Raw genomic sequence first — 25,321 nt, forward strand, 5'->3', positions numbered from 1 at the left:
CAATTCCAGCCGGTAATTCCAGCCGGTAATTCCAGCCCTGCGGCTCCGCAGCATCTGGAATGAGCCGGGAATATCGGCGGCGCTTTGATGAGCGGAATTCCCGTGGGAATGCCGGGACTGCGGCGTCCAAACGCCACCTGACACGGGCAGGGACAATGGGAAAAGCCAAACGCTCGCCCGGCCGGGAGATTCCCAACGGGTTTTGCCCTAAATTTGGGGGTTTTCTATAAAAACTCCCCGTTTCCTCTGCCACACGCTGAATTTAATTCCGTTTTTTTAACAATATTTGTAATGTTTTTTGGGGAGCAGCTGCCGCCCGCGTTCTGCCGCACAGCTGAGGGGCACATATGGGATGTGAATTCCTGGGAATTATGGCCGGGTTGGAGCCGTTTGTCTGAACCCAGGGCAGCCCTAATGGAGCCATTAGGGGCTGACAGCCCGTCCCTAAACCGGGCTTTGTTAGGAAAAGGCTGATCCCAAACCTGGGGGAGGTTGGGAAGAGAGGCTGGATCCTTACAGGAAAAAGAGACGTTCTTTTATTTTATTTTATTTTATTTTATTTTATTTTATTTTATTTTATTTTATTTTATTTTATATTTTATTTTATTTTATTTTATTTTATTTTATTTTATTTTATTTTATTTTACTGTATTGTATTGTATCGTATTGTATCTTATTGCATTTTATTGTATTTTATATATTTTATTTTATTTTATTTTATTTTATTTTATTTTATTTTATTTTTAAGGGTTTTTTTTAGGCAGCACAGAGGTTTTTACCCCTTCAGGAAGTCCCTTCTCTCTCATTTAATATGAATTTAATAATTTGGGAAAACCCCCAAATCCTGCCATGAAAAAAAACCAAAATCCTTCCAGGAACCCCCAAAATCCTCCCATGAAAAAAACCCAAATCCTGACAGGAACCCCCCAAAATTCTGCCATGAAATAACCCCAAAATCCTTCCAGAACCCCCCAAAATTCTGCCATGAAATAATCCCAAAATCCTGCCAGAAACCTCCAAAATCCTCCCATGAAAAAACCCCAAAATCCTGCCCGGAACCCCCAAAATCCCTGGGCGGGGACCAGCCCCCCCTTATTACCCTGCCGCTCATGAATATTCAAATAGGCGCGCTGTGATTGGCTGTGGCGTGGGGAAAGGCCACGCCCCATGCCCCCCGCGCATCCTCGGTTGCCATAGCAACACTTCCCCCTCTTTGCTTTACCCAATCAACGACCGCTCCTGCCGCGTGGCCCAATCAGAGGGCAGTATGCTAATGAGGGGGCGTGGCGCCGGCCGTCCCGGTCCGGCCGCGTTGGGTCCGTGCCGGTCCCGGGTGACAAATCCAGGGAAAAACCTCGGGAAAAAGAGCCCCGGGAGCCGGGCTGGGGCTGCACTTGGGCTCCTGGGATGCGGAATTCCCTCCTGGATCAGGGACGGGGCCCCGGGGCGGAGTTTGCGTCGTGTCTTGGGTGGAGAGGCCGAAACAATCGTGGTGCAGTGGCGGAATTCCATGGCTTGGGCGGGAAGGACCCGAAATCCCACCCAGCTCCATCCAGGGACACCTCCCACCATCCCAGCGAGCTCCCAGCCCTGCCCAACCTGGCCTTGGACACTTCCAGGCGTGGGGCAGCCGCAGCTCCTCCGGGAATTCCATCCCAACTTCTCCCCACCCTCCCATCCAACATTTCCTCCCTCCTTCCCTCCCCAACCCCACTGAAGAGCTCCCACGCTGACATTCGCCCACCCCAAATTCCCATTCCCACAGGGGCCGCAGCGCTGTTTCCCCCCATCCCTGGAGCTGTCGGAAAACCAAAGCCTCGGTGGCCGCTCGGTTTTGTTTTCCGCAGGCTTTGGCAGCCGCTCCCGGAATTCCCGCGTGGATGCGGCAGCTCCGGGTGCCCCCAGCCATCCATCAGAGCCTTTGTGGGCCCCTGTTGTTGTAACATTTGCTCCTCGCGGGGATCCGCCGCCCCCGGCGTTTAATCTTCCTCGAGTGCGAGCTTGTCCCGCTTCCCAGATTTCCCCGGGAATGGCTGGAGCCAGGCAAGAAGTCAAAGTTTCGCCTCTGTGAGCTCCTGCCAGGATCTGCTGGAGCCGTGCCCCGGGAGGGGAACAAGAACCGCTGCCGATGGCTCCGTTCCCAACCCAAACAAAGCAGCGGCCAGGGCTGTAGTCCAGGAATCCTCGGGAATACCAGTGGAGCTGTCGGTGCTGGGAAGATCCTGGGATGGAGAAAAATCGGAGGTTTTGGTAGAATTTATGAGGGGTTGGCCAGAGGATCCCCTAAACCAGGCCAATCCCAGAATCCCGGGATTGCTGAGGTTGGAAAAGCGCTCCGGGATCATCAAGCTGTGCCCAATCCCCAGCCCAGAGCACCGAGCGACACTTCCAGGAATTCCTTGGACACCAGCCTAGAAAGTCTCCATTAAAAGGACGCTGTAATGTCAGCATTCCCTAATTCCTGTTGTGTCCACTGATCCCGGTTCCCTCCTCAGAGTCAGGACAACATGAGGCCCAATTGCTGAGAAAAACCAAGGATTTTTATCCATAAATTGAGCTTTTTATTCCTAAACTGGGCTCTTCCCATCCCCAGATCCAAGAGGGACATCAAGCCCGGCCAGGAGCTGCTCTGCCACCTCTGAATTCCAAGGATAATCCCTTTTTCCCAAGTTTTACTGCTCTGTCACCCAGCCGGGGCTCCAGCAGCTCCTTCAGCCTTGCCCTGGGGTGAGCCGTAAATGGAATTTCCCGGTCATTCCCTGCAGATCCATCACTGCCGGCAGGAGAAAAATGATCCTTTCCCGGCTTATTCCGCTCCCAAACGGCTCCGGAGGTTTTCACCTTGACAGGAATTCAGGGATCTCGGGATGGATGGATGGGACAGGGAAATTTCACATCAAAGATGATTTTCCCTTGTCCTATTCCGAACAATTTTCTCCCCAAAGCGTTTTTGACGGACGCTGTAATTCCTGTCCCTAACGGAGTTTGAGGTGAGATCTTAAAGAGCTCCCTGCTTGTTTGGATTTGCTTTTCCTTGGGTTTCTTGTGGGCTTTTGGGCACGCGGGGCTGGCTGGGCTCCGAGCCGAGCTCGCTGCGGGGTTTTTAGGGGATGCTCCAAGGAAAGGATGGAATGTCTGGAAAAAGTGAGGAGAGACGGAAGGCAGGACAGGCAAAGGAGGAGAAGAAAGTGGGAACTGGGATTTGCTGGAGCGGGAGGGGGGCAGGGCCGGGCCCAGGCTCCCTTCCCGCCGTTGGTGGAAATAAATGTTCCAAAAATCAGTTCCAGCTCCGAAGCGGCCAAACCTGGGGACATTCCAGCCCCAGGGACACTTCCCACCATCCCAGGGTGATCCAACGACTCCTGGGACACTCCCAGGGATGGGGCAGCCCCAAATTCCCCGGGAATTCCATCCCTGCCCCTCCCCACCCTCCCAGGGAGGAATTTCTCCCCCAAATCCCCTCCTGAATCCATTTCTCTGTCTTTAAAAGAGGAGCAGCGATGCCTGGGTCTGGAAAGTTCTGGAATCGCAGGAGGGTTTGGGTGGGAAGGGACCTTAAATCCCATCCAGGGACACCTCCCACCATCCCAGGCTGCTCCAAGCGCCGTCCAGCCCAGCCTTGGGCCCTTCCAGGGATCCAGGGGCAGCCCCAGATTCCCTGGGAATTCCATCCCAGCACCTCCCCACCCTCCAGGGAAGAATTCCTTCTGGATAGAGATGATTAATTAACCTTGTATCATTCTGGTGCTGTTTTCCTCGAAGCTTTACCATAAGGGGAAGAAAAAATGAATTAAAATAAAAAGATGTTTACGAGAAAAATGAATTTTGGAAGGGGAAAAAAAAAACCAAACAAAAACTGATGCTAAATGCAAAAAGAATTCCTTTTCCTTCTTTCTGGAAGGAGCTGAGGGCTGGGAAGGTTCGGGACCATTCCAGCCGGGAATTAACTCGGCTGATAATTGGTTGGAGAGCGGGAGCTGCCCGGGCAGGGGGCGCAGCCCCCCCGGAAAATGCGGATTCCCGGAATCGTGGCGCTGATGAGATGGAGCCGGAGCGGAACGGGAACTGTTGAGCCTCATTTATTGGGTTCTTCCGAGTAATGGGATCGGGCCGGGCGCCTCCAGAGCCATTAAATCTCCCGTGCTTAATTAAGAAACTCCGCAGATTGACCGGGATGGGGCGGGGGGGAGGGAGGGAGGGAGGGAGGAGCTCTGGTCCCTCTGCAACCCCGAGTTTATTTATTTATTTATTTATTTATGCCCTGAGCTGAGGAATGCTTCCATTGATGAGAGCGGAGTTAATCCCGCCGGGAAAAAAGATGTGGGGAAGGAAAACCAGGAATATTCCCAAATTATCCCGTTCTCCAGAGCTGAGTTCATTCTGCTGGGAAAAAAAGACGTGAGAAGGAAGAAAAGCAGAATATTCCCAAATTCTCCCATTATCCAGAGCTGACTTCATTCTGCTTGGAAAAAATGTATGGGAAGGGGAAAAAGCAGAATATTCCCAAATTCTCCCATTATCCAGAGCTGAGTTCATTCTGCTGGGAAAAAAAGACATGGGAAGGGGAAAAGCAGAATATTCCCAAATTATCCCATTCTCCAGAGCTGAGTTAATTCTGCCAGGAAAAAAAGACGTGGGAAGGGGAAAAGCAGAATATTCCCAAATTATCCCATTGATGAGAGCGGAGTTAATCCCGCCGGGAAAAAAGAAGTGGGAAAGGAAAACCAGGAATATTCCCAAATTATCCCGTTATCCAGAGCTGAGTTCATTCTGCTGGAAAGAAAGGTAAAAAAATCCCGGGACATTCCCAAGGTGTTCCCAGAGGGATCGGGATCGGGGCTTTTCTCCCTGTGCAGCCTCCCACGCTCGGCTGAGCCTCCAAATCTCTCCCCGAGCTTTTCCCGGCTCAGTTTGGGTTTTGCTGCTGGAGAAATGCAGGAGCTCAAGAGAGAGAGGATGGGGAAGGAAAATGGGGAAGGAAAATGGGGAAGGAAAATCAGGAAGGAAAATGAGGAAGGAAAATCAGGAAGGAAAATGAGGAAGGAAAATGAGGAAGGAAAATGAGGAAGGAAAATGAGGAAGGAAAATGAGGAAGGAAAATGGGGAAGGAAAATGGGGAAGGAAAATCTGGAAGGAAAATCAGGAAAGAAAATGGGGAAGGAAACGCCCCCGGGGGAGTTTGTTCTCCGCTGGGCTCGTTTCAGTTCTTGCCCAGAGATCAAATTCCTCCCATTTCTAATTAAACTCTGCTTTTCCTCCCTCTAAGGAGATGCTCCCATTCCCGCAGTTTTCCAGGTAATCTTGGATCACAACAATTCCACTTTTTCACAGCGTTTGTTATCTTTATTCCTGCCCATTTTTCCCCATTTTTTCCTCTTCCAAGCTTTTCTTCTGCCATTCTCCTGGAGTTTTCTGCCTGCAGATCCGTACCTGGGATGATCCCTGGTCCCAGCACTGGGAAGGTGACGGAATTCCCATTCCCGGAGGGATTTGAAGCCCCTCTGGATGCGGCGCCTGGGCCGAGGTCAGGGGTGGCCTCGCAATGAGGGACGCGGTGACCTCAAAGGTCTTTTCCGACCTTAACGATTCCCAGATCCTCCTTCAAACCCTTTTTCCATGGATTTGGAGCGTTCTCAGTCGGTGACGTTGGAACAATTGAGGCTCCCAGGCCTGAGCAGGACGAAAATGAAATCAAAATTAAACTTGCATCGAGGGTCGGAGCAGAGATTGAGCGCTGGGAAGGCCCCAGCTCGGCCCAAATCCGCGTTTGCCACCGGAATTCCTGGAATTCCACCTTTCTCGGGATCCTGTTTGCTTTTAATCCCTGCCTGGAGCGGCGGGGCTGCGATTTCGGGCGCACATCAGAGATGTTTTTATTAAAATCTGGATTTTCTAGGCCAAACCAGTTCTGTGCCAGCTGCCCGTGTTAAAAATCCAGGGATTGGATGATCCCGAATGGCAAATCCAAACCGCAATTGTTGGGAACTCCCTGATAAAATGAGGTTGATCCTGGAACATAATCTGGTGTGAATTGATATTTATTATTATTAATATATCATTATTATTATCATCATTATCATCATCATTATTATTTATTTTTATTCTTATTAATTTTATATAATTTTTATTCTTATTTTATTCTTATTTTTGTCTCTATTCTTTTTCATTCTTTTTATTATTCACATTCTTATTAATTTTATTGTTATCGATATTATTTTTATTTCTATTTTTATTTTAATTATATTTTTATTTTTATTTTTATTTTTATTTTTTCTTTTTTTTATTTTTATTTTTATTTTTATTTTTATTTTTTCTTTTATTTTTATTGTTATTTTTATTTTTATTTTTATTTTTATTTTTATTTTTATTTTTATTGTTATTGTTATTTTTATTGTTATTTTTATTTTTATTTTTATTTTTATTTTATATTATTTTTATTTTTATTTTTACTTTTCTTTTTCTTTTTCTTTTTCTTTTTCTTTTTCTTTTTCTTTTTCTTTTTCTTTTTCTTTTTCTTTTCCTTTTCCTTTTCCTTTTCCTTTTCCTTTTCTTTTTCGTTTTCTTTTTCTTTTTCTTTTCCTTTCCTTTTCCTTTTCCTTTTTCTTTTTTTCATTTTCCTTTTCCTTTTTTTCATTTTCATTTTCATTTCTATTTTCATTTCCATTTCCCAGCCCACTGCTCGCTCCCAGCCTCTCCCACGTTTTTCCCCGGGAATGTTCCGGCTCTCGGGAGCTCTCGGCCGGCAGAGGGGGACAGACTCCAGCGAATCTCCGGGAATGCTGCTCCCAGCTCAGCCTCGGTGGGAGTTTCAGGGGTGGAAGGGACGGGACGTGGCCCAAATTCCAGCTCCTCTCTCGCTGCTCCCGGGGCTGGGACGGGCTCAGTCCCAGCCGCCATCCCCAAATCTCTGAGTTTATTTCTTTCCCTCTCGGCAGCGTTGGAAAAACCCAACGTTTCACCAAGGACAGGGCGGATAAAAAGAGAGGGGTTTTCCCCCAGTTTAAAGAAAGAGTCTGTGGCTTGTTGAACCCAAAATCCCGGAATTTCCATCACTTCTGAGCTCAGGGATCCCGCTCGGGGCGCCCCTGACCGGCCTCCCCCTCTCCCTCCTGGGAAATCCACGGCGGCTCCGAATGAACCACGGGACCCCAAAGAAATCCCAAAGGGGCTGGGGCAGGAGGGGGAGGGATCCCTCGGGAAGGGCTCAAAATCCACGTCCAGGAGATCCCAGGGTCAGGGCAGGAGGCAAAAACCCCTTGGATTTCTGATCCCAGGCCTCCAAAACATCAATTTCTTCCTTAATTCCAGGCTTCTAAATCCTGGATTTCTTTCCTCATTCCAGGCCTCCAAAACCTTCATTCCTTTTCTCATCCCAGGCCCCCAAAACATCAATTTTTTCCTCATCCCAGGCCTCCAAAACCTCAATTCCTTTTCTAATCCCAGGCCTCAAAAGCATCCATTTCTTCCCTAATTCCAGGTTTCTAAATCCTGGATTCCTTTCCTCATCCCAGGCCTCCAAAACCTCGATTCCTTTTCTAATCCCAGGCCTCAAAAACATCCCTTTCTTCCCGAATTCCAGGCTTCTAAATCCTGGATTTCTTTCCTCATTCCAGGCCTCCAAAACCTTCATTCCTTTCCTCATCCCAGGCCTTTAAAACCTGGATTCCTTCTCCAATTCCAGGCCCTGGAATTTGTGCCTTTCCAGGTCTTTGTGCCCAGGAGAGCTGCAAAAAATTCCGATTTTCTCCTCTGACTCAGCGCTGTGTCCTCCATTTGTTATCCCGAGGAAAAAAAACACCCAAAATCCCTGATTTTCATTCTAAAGCCGTTCAGGGGTGAAGGATCGGGCGCTGCTGAATCGATTTGCTCCTGTGGGAAATGATTCATCGGGAACATCCCGGGCATGGAAGCGGCCTCAGGAGTGATGGATGAACTCCAGGGATTTTATATTTGCCAGGAAAAGCCTTGACAAGGAGGTGCTGCCGTCGATCTGAGCCTCGGGAGGCAGCACAGGACAAATCTCCTGCCAGAAATGAGGATTTTTTGGGATGTTTCCCAAGTTCAAGAGCACCTGGGGGAGGGAATTCGGGATTTGTCCCATCCCAGGATTTCAGTCTCTTCCAAAAAATCCTGTTTGGGGTTTCTGTGAGGTGGCTTCAGGAGCACGGAGGGTGCTGGAAATGCCACCAAAACGATGGAATTGATCTCGGGATTGGGGTTTGCAGCACGAGGAGCAGCTGGATGTGAAATGCCTTGAATTTAATTCCCTGGGAATTGGCAATCCGTGAGCATCTCCACCTGAAATATCCCAAACTCCGGAATCTGAGCTGGCCTGGATCAATTCCAGCCCGAAATCTCAGCGTTAATTTGGTAATTATTGGTAATCTGGCAATGCCTTCCAATTTTGGAAATTCCTTCAATTTTTTGGGCATTTCCTTCCAGTTTTTTGCCATTCCTTCCAATTTTTAGGCATTCCTTCCGATTTTTTGGCAATTCCTCCCATTTCTGGTTGTAAATACTTCTGAAAAATCAAATTAATGCACTCAGTGCCCAAACGGGAACAGAGCTCCTTAAAATCACGATGGAGAAAGGCCTCGGCACCTTCTTGTGTAAGGACAGGGGAAGCAGCCGGGCTCCGACCCCGCTGGAAGGAGAAGCTGCTCCGTGCCTGAGCTCGTTTTCCATCGCGTTTCCATCCCAGGAGCTGCCTCAGAGCTGATTTTCCATTGGATTTCCATTTCAGGATCCGCCTTGGATCTCATTTTCCATTGGATTTCCATCCCAGGATCCACCTCAGAGCTCATTTTCCATTGGATTTCCATCCCAGGAGCCACCTCAGATCTCATTTTCCATCGGGTTCTGCTCCCAGGAGTCACCTCAGAGCTGATTCTCCATTGGATTTCCATCCCAGGATCCACCTCAGAGCTCATTTTCCATTGGATTTCCATCCCAGGATCCGCCTTGGATCTCATTTTCCATCGGGTTTTGCTCCCAGGATCCACCTCAGAGCTGATTTTCCATTGTGTTTCCATCCCAGGATCCACCTTGGGTCTCATTTTCCGTTGGGTTCTGCTCCCAGGAGCCACCTCAGAGCTCATTTTCCATTGGGTTCTGCTTCCAGGAGCCGACTCTGAGGTGATTTTCCATTGGGTTTCCATCCCAGGATCCTCCTCCCATCTCATTTTCCATTGGATTTCCATCCCAGGATCCTCCTCCCATCTCATTTTCCATTGGATTTCCATCCCAGGATCCTCCTCCCATCTCATTTTCCATTGGATTTCCATCCCAGGATCCTCCTCCCGTCTCATTTTCCATCGGATTTCCATCCCAGGATCCTCTTCAGAGCTCATTTTCCTTCGGGTTCTGCTCCCAGGAGTCACCTCCAATCTGATTTTCCATTGGATTTCCATCCCAGGATCCTCCTCCGAGCTCATTTTCCATCGGATTTCCATCCCAGGATCCTCCTCCAAGCTCATTTTCCATCACGTTTCCATCCCAGGATCCTCCTCCGAGCTCATTTTCCATCACGTTTCCATCCCAGGAGCCGCCCCAGCCCCACCTCGGGGTCACCGAGCGGGATCCGGAGGGTGCCGGGCTCGGGATTTTTTTCCAGCGCCACAAAACGGGCTCGGTGTCACCCAGCAGAGGCTCTGCCCTCGTCCCCTCCGTTATCCCATCCCGGAGTTCATCCGAAGGAAAATGAGGATTTGGGGCCGCCCCTCAGCCGAGGTTGGGCTCAGACGTTTGGCTGGTCCTGGGGTCCCTTCCCTGCGGTGCCGAATTCCCGGCGCTTCCCAGCGGGAATCAAACTTCCAGCAGGAAGATGAAGTTGTTTGGTCATTTTTAATTCCTTGGGGATGAGAGCTGGGAAAGAGGAGTGGTGAGAAAAACAGGGAAAAAGGGGTTCCTTTGTGGGGAAGGTGCTGGGGTTCATCCTGATCCCTCCTGAGCCCTAAAATCCCAGTTCCTTTTATCCTGGGGGTGTTCAGGCCCCGAGCTCGTGGGTCACTGGCACAGCAAAACAGCAGGAGCGGGAATTGCTCCGATTTCAGGTGCAGAGAAAACCCTTCAATCCCATTTTCCCATTTTTCAGTACAAACAAACCCCTTCCATCCCATTCTCCCAATTCCCAGTACAAACAAACCCCTTCCATCCCATTTTCCCAATTCCCAGTACAAACAAACCCCTTCAATCCCATTTTCCCAATTTCCCAGTACAAACAAACCCCTTCCATCCCATTTTCCCAATTCCCAGTACAAACAAACCCCTTCAATCCCATTTTCCCAATTTCCCAGTACAAACAACCCCCTTCCATCCCATTTTCCCGTTTTCCAGTACAAACAAACCCCTTCCATCCCATTTTCCCAATTTCCCAGTACAAATAAAACCCTTCAATCCCATTTTCCCAATTTCAGGTGCAGAGAAAACCCTTGGATCCCATTTTCCTGTTTTCCAGTACAAACAACCCCCTTCCATCCCATTTTCCCATTTCCCAGTACAAACAACCCCCTTCCATCCCATTTTTTGCCATTTTCAGGCACAAATAAATCCCTTCAATCCCATTTTGCACCCCCGTGCTGCTGCAGGGGGGGTTCTGCACCCCGGAAACCGCAGGAATTTCCAGCCTGGATCCCAAAATTCCCAATTCCAGGACGAAGGATTTGGGATATTTTAGGAAGGAGCCGGAAAAATCGAGGTGAGGGTGGTGTGGGGTGCTGGCAGCCCCTGGGTGTGAGCAGCGCCAGGGTGGGGAGGGTGATTTAAAATCCATTAATTGATCTAATAATTAATGAATAAATTGACAAATAGAATGAGTAAATGGATAAATAGAATGAGTAAATTAATAAATTTATTAATAAATTAATAAATTGATTGATAAATGGATAAATGGATGAATAAATGAATTGTTAATACATTCATAAATGGATTAATAAATTAATAAATAGACTGAATGAATGTATTAATAAATTGATAAATATAATAATAGATTAATAAATCGATGAAAATTGATAAATAGATTAATAAATGGATAAATAGATGAATAAATGGATAAAGAGATTAATAAATGGATAAATAGATTAATAAATTGATACATAGATGAATAAATGAATAAATAGATACATTGATGAATAAATGGATAAATAGATGAAAAATTGGTAAGTAGATTAATAAATGGATAAATAGATGAATAAATGGATAAAGAGATGAAAAATTGATAAATAAATGAATAAATGGATAAAGAGATGAATAAATGGATAAAGAGATTAATAAACTGATACATAGGTGAATAAATGAATAAATAGATAAATAGATTAATAAATGGATAAATAGATGAATAAATGGATAAAGAGATGAATAAACGGATAAAGAGATGAATAAATGAATAAAGAGATGAATAAATGGATGGACAGATGAAGAGATGAGTAAATGACCTCCAATTAGCCCCCAATTAGCAGCATTTTAATGAAGCTCTGCCCGGGCCGGGAGCAGCACGAGCTGGGCCAGGCTCGGGGCAGAGCTCTGGGGAGTGGAAATGGGATTTGGGGAGCGCAAAATCCCATTCACGGCGTGGCTCCGAGCAAAGGCAGCCCCTGGCCACGGCTCGGGAGCCAAAACGCCGGAACCGCGTGCCCAGGGATCGGGAACGCGCCGCTCCCAGCGCCCGCGGAGCTCGGGCCGCCTTTGGGAGCGCGGCTTTTGGGATTTCGGGAATGGGGACGGATGGTCCAGGCTGGGATGGATGGGGATGGATGTTCCAGGCAGGGATGGATGTTCCAGGCGGGGATGGATGTTCCAGGTGGGGATGGATGGGGATGGATGTTCCAGGCCGGGATGGATGGGGATGGATGTTCCAGGCCGGGATGGATGTTCCAGGCGGGGATGGATGTTCCAGGCGGGGATGGATGTTCCAGGTGGGGATGGATGTTCCAGGAGGGGATGGATGTTCCAGGCCAGGATGGATGTTCCAGGCCGGGATGGATGTTCCAGGCTGGGATGGATGGGGATGGATGTTCCAGGCTGGGATGGATGTTCCAGGCCGGGATGGATGTTCCAGGCTGGGATGGATGGGGATGGATGTTCCAGGCTGGGATGGATGTTCCAGGCTGGGATGGATGTTCCAGGCTGGGATGGATGGGGATGGATGTTCCAGGCTGGGATGAATGTTCCAGGCAGGGATGGATGGGGATGGATGTTCCAGGCCAGGATGGATGGGGATGGATGTTCCAGGCTGGGATGAATGTTCCAGGCCAGGATGGATGGGGATGGATGTTCCAGGCCAGGATGGATGGGGATGGATGTTCCAGGCCGGGATGGATGTTCCAGGCTGGGATGGATGTTCCAGGCTGGGATGGATGGGGATGGATGTTCCAGGCCGGGATGGATGTTCCAGGCAGGGATGGATGTTCCAGGCTGGGATGGATGTTCCAGGCGGGGATGGATGTTCCAGGCTGGGATGGATGGGGATGGATGTTCCAGGCCGGGATGGATGTTCCAGGCAGGGATGGATGTTCCAGGCCGGGATGGATGGGGATGGATGTTCCAGGCGGGGATGGATGTTCCAGGCGGGGATGGATGTTCCAGGCCAGGATGGATGTTCCAGGCCGGGATGGATGTTCCAGGCTGGGATGGATGTTCCAGGTGGGGATGGATGGGGATGGATGTTCCAGGCAGGGATGGATGTTCCAGGCAGGGATGGATGTTCCAGGCCAGGATGGATGTTCCAGGCAGGGATGGATGTTCCAGGCCGGGATGGATGTTCCAGGCCAGGATGGATGTTCCAGGCTGGGATGGATGTTCCAGGCGGGCTCCGGCTCCTTCCCGCTGGAATTCTTCTGGATTTCCTCCCTCACAGCAGGGCCGGGAGAGGCCTCGTGTGGAGTCCTGGCAAATACGGGGGTGAGGGGGAGAAAAGAGGGATTTTCTTTAGGATATGGGCGAGAAAGCCGCGTTTTCTTCGAGAAAGGAAAGCGAACTTCGTGGTCTGAGGGAAATGTCTGAGTGGAAAAAGGAGGAATTCAGGCAAAGAGATCCAGGAGGGAGAAAAGGACACTTCTTAATCTTTTTCCTGGAAAAAAAATCACTGGGGGTTTCTACCAGAAGGAGGGGGAAAGGAATGGAAAATGAAGGGGAAATGAAGGGAAAATGAAGGAAAAATGAAAGAAAAAATGAAGGAAAAATGAAGGGAAAATGAAGGAAAAATGAAAGAAAATGAAGGAAAAATGAAGGAAAAAATGAAGAAAAAATGAAGGAAAATTAAGAAAAATGAGAGAAAATGAAGGAAAATGAAGAAAAAAATGGAGGGAAATGGAGGGAAAATGAATGAAAAATGAAAGAGAACGGAGGAAAATGAACGGAAAATGAATGGAAAATGAATTTAAAATGAAGGAAAATTAAGGAAAATTAGGGGAAATTAAGGAAAAATTGAGGAAAATGAAGGAAAAATTCAGGAAAAAAATGAATGAAAGAATGAAAAACGTGAAGCCACCGGCGGCAGGGTCACACCCCGAGTCCAACAGAGCAGCTCTGGGCGCAGGAAAACGCGATCCCGTTAAATCCCAGGGTGGGAACATCGCTCGCACCAGGATTTTATGGCCCTGGCACTCCTCAAAGGCTCCGGGAGGAGCCGGAGGTTGTTGGGAATGACGGGGAACAGCGCCGGGATTTGGGAAGCGGTTGGGAAGCTCTGATGTGGTGAGGAGGCAGCGCTGCCTCTCCCGCTGGGAGGAAATGTGGGCACGAGCGTTGAAAAATTCTGATTATTTTGGGAATGGGCGGCCAGGTGCGGTGTGGGTGTGCCAGGATCTGCTTCGGCTCCAAGGACAGCGCTCTGGGCAGAGCTGCAAGGACTTTTCCCACCGGGAATGGCTGAAGATGGGCTCGGAAGGGCTTTTTGATGTGGCCTCGTGAATTTATTTTATCTGAAATTATGCTTTGGGAATCGTACCTGAAATCGTACCTGGATCAGCGGCGAGAACTGGGCTAAAATGAGGAGGAAAATGTGGTTTGAGAGCGGCAAAATTCCCAGGTGAGGTGGGGAATTGCTCAGGTGCGGCCAGGAAAAAATCCCAGAAAAAATCTGGGAGCTGGGAGTTTCAATATCGGGACTTTTAACGCGCTAAAACCAATCAGAGCTGCCCGAAAGCGGAATTGTTTTGGAGTGGAAATCGTGATCAATGAGCCCCAAACAGCACAAAACCACCTGGCACGACAGCACGGGGAGACGCCTCAGGGTGGGAATAAGGAAAAATAACCTGGACGCAGAAAGAAATTCCAGAGGGGAGGAAAACAGCGGTTCACAGATAACTGCTCCAAAGGCAGCGACTTAATTTTAAATTTCTGACCGCGCTGGAATCTTTCATTTTTCACATCCGGGGTTGTTTAATCCGGATAATTAAAGGGGGGAGGGAGGGGGGATGGATTCTCCTTGGTGGGGAACTCGAAGCTGGCAGAGATCGCCTGGAAATGGGGATGTGGAAAGGATGGGAGAGGCGGCTGGAAGCGGCGTTGTTCCATCCCAGCAGTGACTCCAGGAGGGAAATTTGGAGCTTTTCCAAGCGGGTCCCGTTCCCCGCCGGGATCCCAAGGATCCCCCCGGGATAAATTTGTCGGGAAGAAGAAGAAAAACAAAGAAGAAAACGAAAGCGAAATCATCCAGAATTTACGCGTGGAGGCGGCGCCGGCTTTGTTCCCGAAAAACCTGAAATCCGTGGCGACCTTGGCACCTTTGGGGGCACTTTTGGGGGCACTTTGCGTTGGTTTAATTCTAATTAATGGGATAATTAACACAAAACCGAGCTGCTGAGCTCGAGGGGGGGAGCTGGATCCTGTTGGGAGCCGGGGAGGGAGGAAGGAGCGGGATAAAAGCGCACCTTTCCCACCTCCCTGAGCACCTTTCCTGCCGGGAATTGGGAATTCTGGGGGGGAAATTCACCCCCAAAACTCGGCGGGGGCTGCGGGTTCCCCGGGGAGCCCCAAAGTCGGTGATGGCAAAGCGAGAGAGGACAAAGCCCCCCCGTTTTCCCGGGATGGATCAAAAAGCTGGATTATCCCAGAGAGGGAGGGAAAACCTTGGGATTTAGGGGAATTCGGGAAGCACAGGGAATGAGTGGAGGAAAAAAAAAAAAAAAAAGCTTAAAAATTTACAATTTTATAATTATTTCTCCTTTTTTTGCGGTGTTTTCTCAGTGCTTTTTAGTGGGGTTGGAGGTGAGTTTGTTGTTGGGTTTGGGGTTTTTTTGTGGTTTTTTTTTGTGGGTTTTTTTTTTGGGGGGTTTTGAGGGGGTTTTTTGGCGGTTTGGCGCAGACTGAACTGAAGGCGAGGATGGCAATAAACTTTTCCTACCTCCGCACGAGAGAAAAGGTAAATTTGTGGTTTTATTCGCACGAAGAATTTGCGAAGCTGACGACGCCTTCCCACAACTTTTTGGGACATATCCATAAGCAGATATCAAATAAAAAGATCCTGGGGATGATATTTTGTTAATTCTTCTTATCATAATAAACACAATGCGCTGGTATTAGTTTTATTAACGGAGTTATTACTGCGCCAGTATTAACCACAACAAATCAATGATTAGGTTGATATTTATCCCAACACTGAATAGAATTTGTTAAAACCTCGCGGTGCAGCTCGCAGAGGGGTGTTGGGTTTTAATCATCATTGGAGGGGTTGCGTTAATATTTCTCGGCGGTTTTCCCACCGCGGGAGGCACCGGGATGAAAACAGCAAGCGCAGGGAGAGGAGCTCGGGGCCCCGGAATGCTGAGAATGGAGCGGGCACCCCCTCAAAAAATACAGAAAATCAGAATCTGCCGAGTTCTGGCCACGGTGATCGTTCTGGCTGGTTCGCCACGTAAATCCCTCCAGGAGAGTGGCGGCGGCGGAGGGAAAACAGCAGGGATTTCCAGGGATTTTTAGGGGAAACGAGTGGAACAGGCTCGGGGCGTCGATGTTGGGATTGACGGGAGATTTCAGCCCTGCAAGGTCCTCGCTGCCCGGCCGGGTCCTGGTTTAGCAGGAGGGCGTTAAAAGCGGGGAATATGAAATCCTTGATCCTTTATGGACGTGGAATTCCTGGGTCTCGACCGCCTCTGATTCCCTGGATTTATTCATCAGGCGGCACCGGCTCCATTTGAATTCACCTGCAGCCGCATCAATGATTCCGACATGAACAATTCAGACGTGATTCCTTCAGCCCTAAATCAGTTCTTTCCTGCATCCACAGGAATTCCTTCTGCCATCCCTACCCCGGCTCCCGGTCCAGGTGTGAAACCTGCGGAATTTTGACTCCAAAAAGGTCCTAGAACCCCCCAAAAACCCAGCGGGACCGGGACGGGAACCCAAAATCCTCCCTCCTTGGGGATGGGGATGAGGGGAGCAAAACCCGCTGGGAACGCCGGGCTCGGGGGGATGTTTTCCCTGTGGAAAGGCCCTTTGGAAAAGGACGGGATTGCGGCCCTGGGAAGCAGAATGAGAAGCGCCCGGTCCGGCTCCTGAGGCGACAACCCCGGCGTTGTCCCCACGATGGAGTCCGGCTGTGAACAAACAGCTCCGGCTCTCGTCCTGCGCGTCCTGGCACCGTTTCCCCACCGTCCTGGCAAGGAACCTTTCCAGGATCCACAGCGACGCCTTTATTCCCCAAACCGAACGGATTCGGCGTCGGCCGCACGGTGCCGAGGGCCGGGAATGGGGCGCGAGGGAGCTGCCAGGGAATAAACACCTGGATTTGGGGTTGGGTTACCATTGAACGGGGAAAACTGGGCAGGAACCCGGAGCTCCCGGAATCCCCTGGAGCCTCTGGAACACCTGGAGCCCCCGGAATTCCCGGGGTCCTTGGAGTCCCCAGAGCCCCCACATCCCCTGGAGTCCTTGGAGCCCCCGGAGCACCTGGAATCCCCGGAATTCCCGGAGTCCTTGGAGCCCCCCAGATCCCCTGGAGCCCCTGGAATCCCCGGCATTCCCGGAGTCCTTAGAGCCCCCCAGAGCCTCTGGAATCCTTGGAGCCCCTCGAGTCTCTGGAAGCCCTGGAGCCCCTGGAGCCCCTGGAATCCCTGGAGCCCCTGGAATCCCTGGAGCCCCCCAGCACCGGCTGCATCCCGGAGAGGGAACGGGGAGACTCCAGAGTGTCCCCCCCCCCCGCTGCCTCCCTCCCTCCCTCCCCTCTCCTTCCTCCTCACCCTCCTCCCCGGCCGCGCCCCTGCAATAAGGAAAGGGACAAAGGGGTGGGAAAGGGCGAACTTTGAAACCCCCCCCGGTGCCTCTCCCCCCTCCTGGCACCCGCCCACGCCACGCCGGCGCCCTGGGGAAGGGCAGGGCGGGTGTGGCACTCAGGGTCACCCCGGGAGGGGACACGGCCGGGGCCACCGCCAGGGCCACCCAGGGCACCTGTGGGGAGCGGCGAGCGAGGCTCGGGGTGCCCACGGCAGAGACCGGGATGCTCCAGGGGGCTTGGCTGCCCTTCCCATCCAATTTCCAGCTCCCTGGCGGGGTGGGAGAGGGAGGAGAGGGAAATCAGGGCAGCCCCGGGAGCTCTGCAGCCCCAGTTTGGCCCCAGAGTGTTCCCAGTTCCCAGTGAGTCCCATTTTGGGTTGTCTTCTCAATTCCTCACTATTGTTCTTCCCACCTCACTCTGGGATGTCAGACCGGAGGAGGGGAAGGGAGGGGACCCTGCTGCCCACCCGTGAATCGGGGAGGAGCTGGAATTGTGGAGAAGAGACCCCAGAGATTTGGGATATCTCCCTCTGTCCCTGGCGATGCCACAGCCCAGGGCACTCCAGAGCTCGGGGGCAGCCCCGGGGTGACGCTTGGGGTCTTTTCCAGGCTGAATCCATCTCTCCTCACTGGGAATCGCCCTCAGGCATGGGGAGGGGAGGTGGGAGAGACCCTGGCCAGGCTGTGCCAGTGCCAGTGCCAGTGCCAGTGCCAGTGCCAGTGCCAGTGCCAGTGCCAGTGGGAGGGCACTGCACGGATCCGTCTCCCAGGAACTGGAGCCGCGTCCTGGGAATTGGTGAATCGCAAACTCCCCCAGGAAATTCAACGTGGTCTCTGCTCTGTCTGGGCAATTCCCAGCTCGTTCCTGCAGGGATTGTCCAGTCTGGATCCCCCACTGGGGTGAGGAAAGCAGAAAAAGCCCCAAAAAGCACTTGGACACTTTTTTTTTGGGATGCACAGAGCTCTCCCTGGAAGTAAAACCAGACAAAATTCCAGCTGGGAAAGCAGCAGTGACACCTCTGACACCTCCATGGGCTGCCCTGAGGGTGTTCACACCCCGATTTCGCCCGAAGAACTTGGTTCCAAAGGCCTGGGGAGGTTTTTTGGGACAACCCCATTGCCCTGAGGCCTGGGGACCCCATTCCTGCTGGCCTGGGCTCATCCATCAAGCTGGGACTGGGAGCAGCCGTGGATCATCCTGCCAGGATTTATGTGCATCCTGAGCTCGCTGAGAGTTCCTGGAGTGTGGAGAGGGAATCTCTCCAGGCAGGGAGTCAGGGCCCGGCCCTCACTGGGATTTCCGGAATTCCCAGTGCCACAAGGAGAAGCCCTCGTGCTGGAATCGCTGCCCTCGGGTGAAATCTCTGACCAGAAAAGCCCAGAAAAGAGAGAAAATCCCACCGGGAGCAGCAGGGCTGGAGCAGAGGCGCTCTCAGCTTCTCTTCCCCCTGAGGGGAGAAGAGAATTCCTCCATTCCTCCGGTCCCACCTCCAGGATCCCGAGCAATGACGCGCCCGGGGTGGCAGAGCTGCTCCTGTGCGGGCCGGGTGCCACCAGAGTCACCCCCTGCACGTCTCACTTATGGATAAGGGGCCTCGAAATCCCGCTGATTCCACCCAAAACCACCCCTCCGTGCCGGGAGCCACACACACAGCGGGGGAAGGAGCAGCAGGGAAGCACCGGAGATCCCGAAAATTCCCGAGGGATGATGCATCAGAGGGGTTCAAACGCTGAGCCCGGAGCAATTCCCCTCCTGTCCCACAAGAGCTGAAATAAATCGGTTCGGCTGAGCAGGGATTTGGGGAAGGCAGAGACAGCCCCGGGTGGGTGCGGGGATCCCACCCCGCTGCCGAGGGGGAAAAGGGGCTGATCCCAAAGCGATCAGGGAGGGGGGATGGAGGGAGGGATGGATGGATGGATGGATGGATGGATGGATGGATGGATGGATGGATGGATGGATGGATGGATGGAGGGAGGCAGGGAGGGGAATGGAGGGAGGGAGGGAGGGAGGGAGGGAGGGAGGGAGGGATGGAGGGACCCATGGATGGAGGGATCCACGGATGGAGGGATCCACGGATGGAGGGATCCATGGATGGAGGGATGGATCCATGGATGGATGGAGGGATCCATGGATGAATGGATGGATGGAGGGATGGATGGAGGGATGGATGGAGGGATCCATGGATGGATGGATGGATGGATGGATGGATGGATCCATGGATGGAGGGATCCATGGATGGAGGGATGGATCCATGGATGGATGGATGGATGGATGGATGGATGGATGGATCCATGGATGGAGGGATCCATGGATGGAGGGATGGATCCATGGATGGATGGATGGATGCATGGATGGATGGAGGGATCCATGGATGCATGGATGGACAGCCACAAGTATTCCTATTTTGCCGTATTTAAAGAGAAAGCGTTTGAAAACCGGGATTGTCCCCAAGCCAAGGCCAGCAGGGACCCCCGGCTGCATTCCCGAGGCTTTTTCCAGGTGGACGACGCACAAATGTCTCTGCGTGGAGCAGCCGGAGGGATAAAACCCAAATCTTCTGTAAAACGTTTCAATTTTGTCTCTCCAGGAGCACAAACCGCCCCCAGGCCGCTCCCCTCCAGGATTCGCTCCCGTGGGCGAAGCCAGACGGGATTCCCACCACGATTGTGCCCCTCACGGAGGCAGGAGCGGGGTCGGGGTTGGTCCCTTGGGGGTTTCAGCCTCCCTGGGCTGCGGGGAGGGGCAGGAGGTGGGCAGGGGGCTCAGGTGGGGCATTTTCCGGGGGGTTTGGGGCTGGGAGAGGAGGGGGCTCAGGTTCTGCCTTGGGGAGGAGGGGCAGACCCGAACCGGAGGGTTCAGGAGCCACTCAGCCGCCCTGGCTCCTGAAAAAGAAACTAAAAGGCAAAAAAGGAGTGCGGTCGAGGCTGGGGAGCGGCGGAAAAACCTGGGAGGCGCAGCAATGACAAAACCCCATTAAACAGAACCCCCCGACTCTGGAATGACCCCACATCCCACCCCAAACAGGGGGAGAGGTGGGGCTGGAAATGCTCCGCAGCGACTGCGGCGCCGGGGCTGCAGCGGGGAGGGGATGAGAGGAGCCAGGAGGAGCCGGGCCGGGCTCTCTGTTCCCCTGCCAGTGATTTGTTCAAAGGATCCACCAAAAATGTGCTGTAAAGTCCAAATTCGGCTCCTGCCGGCATCAGGGAGAGAAATATTCGCACCTACAATCCCCCCCGGCCTTCCGGGGCTGCCGGTGGGGTGGGGAAGGAGGGGCCGGCGCTGAGGAGAGAGGTGGGAAGAAACAACAAAAAAAGAAATAAAAGATCAAAATGTTTGCCTTGATTTGTTTTTTTTTTTTTCCTCCCCGAAATATTGCCAGAATCGGAAACCGAAGAGCTGGGCTCCCTTCCAGACCCAGAATTCAATTTTCCAGCGATTGATTATTTCCAAACGTGAAGTCTTTAAGTAGTTCCAATTTTTTTTCCCCCCTTTCCTTTCAAACTTCTTTGGGGTTTGGGTTGGGTTGGATTTTTTTTTTTTTCCCCTTGTATTTTGTAAATGACGGATCGGATTCAAATGCTTAAAAAAAAAAAAAAAAAAAAAAAAAAAAAAAGTCCCAGACTTTTAAAAAGTTGTTCCAGAGATTTTTCGGGTTCCAGATGGGATAAATATTAAATGGATCCTATGGAGAATATGATAAAAGGAGGGCTGCAAGCTGATAAGAGCGTTTGGTAATTTTAATGTCGGTCATTGAGAGAGGGACTGGTGAGAGAATTCAGGTTCTTTCCTTTAAAACAACCCCGTTGCTCTTGCTTTAAACAGTGAAATTTCGCTCCGTAAGATCGTCAGGGAAGGAAAATCTCATTATCGGCTTGGAAATCGCGCTTTTAAATCGCTTCCGCGGCTGGAAATTTCCCTCACATTCGTGAAGGAGATGAGCTGAGGGAAGCGCGATCTTAAAAGCGGGTTGGGAAAAAATTGTAATAAATGAACCCAAGGGCAGTTTTGGGGGTGAAAAAGGGGAATTCCTCCCCGGGGCGGCATCCGCGGGGCCGGGACAAAGCCCCACTCACCGGCCGGGACAAAGCCCCACTCCTCGGCAAAGGGAATGAAACCCAATTCCCATCTATTTTTGGCTCCGTCCCCTGCTTTTTCGGGATGTCCGTGCGCGGCCGATCCCGCTCGTCCTTTTCGTCCTTTCTGCCCTAAAAACAAATAAACCAAAGGGGTCGAAAACCCGCAGGAAAACCCGCAGCGAATCCCTCCGTCCGCACATCCCAATCCAGCCTCCAACTGGGACAATCCGGAGCTTCTCCCCCAAAAACCTCGGCGGGAACCGAGGGGTCCCCGCGGCCCCGGGAGCTCGGGAAAGGGAAGAAAATCCCCCCAAGTCCTCAGGGCTTTTAACTTTCAACTTGGCCTTGACCTCGGGCTCCAGCCCGACCTTTCCTGCCGGGAACAGGGCGAGACGCTCGGCAAACACCCGGCCGGGCCCCCGGCCCCGCTTGTGGGGCTGGGGGAGAGCAAATGGGGAGAGCGAGGAGCGGGGGGGGGGTAAAAAGGGCATCAAAGCAGGAGCGCGGTCGTTAAACTGCGGCGAGGGAAGGAAGGAGCTTTGGGACGGGGAAGGTGAAGGCTGAAATCGCCGGGATTTGTGATTTTTGTTTAATTTTTTTTTTCCCCCCGCCGGGAATAGAAAATCAGCGAGTGCGGAGGCTGAGGGATTTTTTAAGGGTGGATTCGGGGGGCTGTGTTTGGGGTACTGGGGGTTGGGGGCTGCTTCCAGCAGAGAAATTGGGGTTTTCCCCGCCTGGGCGAGCTCTGCCATCATCGCTCCTAACTCCAGTTTCCACCCGATTTCTGTCCCTGCGTGTCCAGCGCTGTCGTGGCTCCTCCGGGGCGTTCTTTGGTGGCCCAAGGACGTGGCAGGAGGGGGGTTTTTATTGCGGTTTGACGGCCAGAAGGCAGAAACCTCCGGATTTCTCCGCAGGAAGGAAACGACGCCCGAGTTGAAGCTGCCTTTGGGGGAATTTCGGCAAAGCTTTTCTCGAGCAGCACCTTTGGGAAGAAAACAGAGGGGAAAAGGTGGAGGAACGTCTGGGCACTCGTACCGTGTGCGCAGACAATTAAAAATACCTGGAGGATTTAACAGCGGGCCCTCCTCAGGGATTATTGCCTTTAACCCAGACTTTCCCAGGCCCGTGGAGTCCCTCATCCCAAATCTGGGTCTTTCCCCTTCCTCTGCCTGTCCCTCCACCTGCCCGGTGCTCCTGGAACCCCAAGGGATTTTCTGCTTTATTTTCCCACCTGCCTTTCCCGAGCCCTCTCCCTTTGGGATGCTTCCCAAGCGGGATCCGCAGGGCCCGGGCTCCCGCCAGATTATTCCAGCACCTCTGCAGGGGTTGTTTTTTGGGATACCAGAGGCCACTTTTCCCCTCTCTCTGTACTTTTAGGGCCTCGAGGGCAAAGCGCTCTCCACGGGGGAACAGAATTGGGATTTTTGAGGGGATTGGAGTGGGATAAAATCCCTGAGCAAGAGGAGAATGAGGCTGGAAAGGCTGGAATGGAGGGAAGGCCCCGTTCCCAGGGGTCCATCGCTGCCCCACTTAGGCCGGGAATGGTCCCTGGGTCTGGGAGGACTCGGGCTTGGCAGCCGAACCCCCCCGGCTCTGAGTGGGAGTAAATCATTTTTTAAAATATTTTTTTAGATTTTAAAATAAAGGTGTTTTTAATCTGAGCCCGGATTTTTGCACCCGGGGTCTGCCATTCCTGCTTCTTCCCCTCCTTCCCCTCCTTCCCCACCTCTGCTTTAATTTTTTTTTCCCGAGGTGCAGCTCAGGAGCCACCTCCGTGTCCCCTCCTGTCACCAGCGGGGGGGTCCCCTCCTCCTAATCCTCCTCCTCCTCTTCCTCCTCCTCTCCCCTTGCAATAAAAGTATTTTCGCAATTTCTGCAGCGCTTTATTGGGGCTGGAAGATTTTTTTTTTTTTTTCTGGTGCGGGGTTGGGGTTTTTTTTTTTTCCCCTCCTCTCCGTCCTTTCCCCCCCCCCCCCCCACCTCCCATGCACCAACCAATGAGGAAACCTCCACCCGTTGCGTCAGGGCAGCCCGGCGGGGGGAAAGGCAGCTCTCGGCGGCTCGCAGCCTTTTAAAAAGATCCGGGGACCCCCCTCGGGCAGTGCCCGGGCGCTGCCGAGCAGCCTCTCCCCATGCCCCGGCCCCCGCGCCGCCCCCCATGCAGCCCCCGGGCCTCGAGGGGCTCCTGGCTCCCGGCGGCTTCGCAGGCGGCCAGGGCAGGGGGCTGCTGCCTCCTCCTCCTCCTCCTCCTCCCCCGACCCTCGCCGGGCCTTCGCCTCCCCCCGGGATGAACCCCGGGTACCCCCCGGAGGCGCCGCCCGAGCCCCCCAAAGCTCCGCCGCCCCCGCCGGGTCCCGCAGCCTCGGCGCCGCTGCCCTACGGATACTTCGGCAGCGGGTACTACTCGTGCCGCGTCGCCCGCAGCTCCCTGAAAGCCGGCCCGGCTCAGGGGCCTTTCCCCGCCGAGAAATACCTGGAACCCCCCGCGGGCAGCGAGGATTTCCAGAGCCGCCCCGCGGAGTTCGCTTTCTACCCCGGCTACGGCGCCCCGTACCAGCCCGTGGCCGGGTACCTGGACGTGTCCGTGGTGCCCGGGCTGGGCGCTCCCGGCGAGGCCCGGCACGAGACTCTGCTGCCCGTGGATGGCTACCACCAGCCCTGGGCGCTGGGAGGAGGCTGGAGCGGCCAGATGTGCTGCCCCAAGGAGCAGGGCCAGGCCGGCTACCTCCTGAAATCCGCCTTCGCAGGTAAATCCCGCTCCCGGCGCTGCGGGAGGACAGCAGGGGTTGGGGGTGGAATAGGCACCAGGGGTTAAAATAGCCTGGGTTGAGGTCATTTTTTTCATTTTAGGGGTTTGTTTCTGTCATAGGGATCTGTTCTCGCTGTCCTGGGGCGTTTGGTTGTGAAATGGAGCAAATTAGGGTTCACTCAATAGCGATCCGAGTTATCAGTCAAATGTAACTCCGAGCAGGGAGGCAGAGGGTGATTGATCGGGGTTCAGATGATCGCTTATCGGGGTTCAGACGATTATATTATCCGGGTTCCCCTGGTGGTGTTATCGGGGCGCACACGGTGACATTACCCGAATTCAGGGTGACACCTCCCGCGTCCAGACACCGCACGGCCCAGCCGGGACCGGCGAGCAGCGCTGGGCTTTCGGGGGGCTCTGAAGGGCACAGGGGGTGCCCATGGCTCCCACAAGAAGATGAGGGCACTTTTCCCACCGCCCACACCACGGCTGTGGGGCTGAATTTGTCCCCGGCCCTGCTCGGCCGCGCTGAAACCGCGGAGAGAACAGGCGGGGATGAATTCAAGTGATTAAAGTGGGCTCAGCACGCGGCTGCTTTGCCAATACCCGGACCTCAGCACCACAAAATAAAAGTTAAAAATTTAGGCAAGAACACCCAAATCTTTAAATGCCAAGAGGGGGAATGCAGAAATTAAAAATATTTTAAAATCGCCGCTGCCAGCAGGCTGGAGGGGAGAAACGGGGCGGCGGGGAGGGAGGTGGGTGCCGGGTGGGCGCTGAGGGCTTTGTGGCCACCCCACCGCCGCCCCACTGAGCCCCGTGTGTCCCCAAACCCAGAGTCGGGCGGGCAGTGTCCCCCGGACGGCTGCGCCTTCCGCCGGGGCCGCAAGAAGCGGGTGCCCTACAGCAAGGGGCAGCTGAAGGAGCTGGAGAAGGAGTACGCGAGCAGCAAATTCATCACCCGCGACAAGAGGAGGAAGATCTCGGCCGCCACCAACCTGACCGAGCGCCAGATCACCATCTGGTTCCAGAACCGCCGCGTCAAGGAGAAAAAAGTCGTGGCCAAAATCAAGAGCAGCACCAGCGGCACCCCCTGAGGGCCCCCGTTTGTCCCCGGGGAGGGCGGGACACCGGGACCCTCCCTCCCCCCCCAAAGGAGGGGACATCGCCAGCCCTGCCCGCTGTGCCAGCACAGGACCCTGCCCAGCTCGCTCCTGCCTTCAGCAGCACCCTCAGAGCGCTCCAGAGACTTGGAAATATCAATTAAAACTGGCCCAATCGCAG

At 52.7% G+C, this 25,321-nt stretch overlaps 1 protein-coding gene across 1 annotated transcript; it reads left to right on the forward strand.

The window, feature by feature from the left end:
* Positions 1–23,446: 23,446 nt before the first annotated feature.
* HOXB13 (homeobox B13) lies at positions 23,447–25,134 on the forward strand. The gene is made up of 2 exons (XM_068996550.1): positions 23,447–24,035; positions 24,875–25,134. The coding sequence occupies exons 1-2, from the start codon at positions 23,447–23,449 to the stop codon at positions 25,132–25,134; spliced, it is 849 nt and encodes a 282-aa protein (XP_068852651.1).
* Positions 25,135–25,321: the final 187 nt, after the last annotated feature.

This window comes from Aphelocoma coerulescens, chromosome 27 (genome assembly GCF_041296385.1).
Source record: "Aphelocoma coerulescens isolate FSJ_1873_10779 chromosome 27, UR_Acoe_1.0, whole genome shotgun sequence".
Taxonomy (NCBI): Eukaryota; Metazoa; Chordata; class Aves; order Passeriformes; family Corvidae; genus Aphelocoma; species Aphelocoma coerulescens.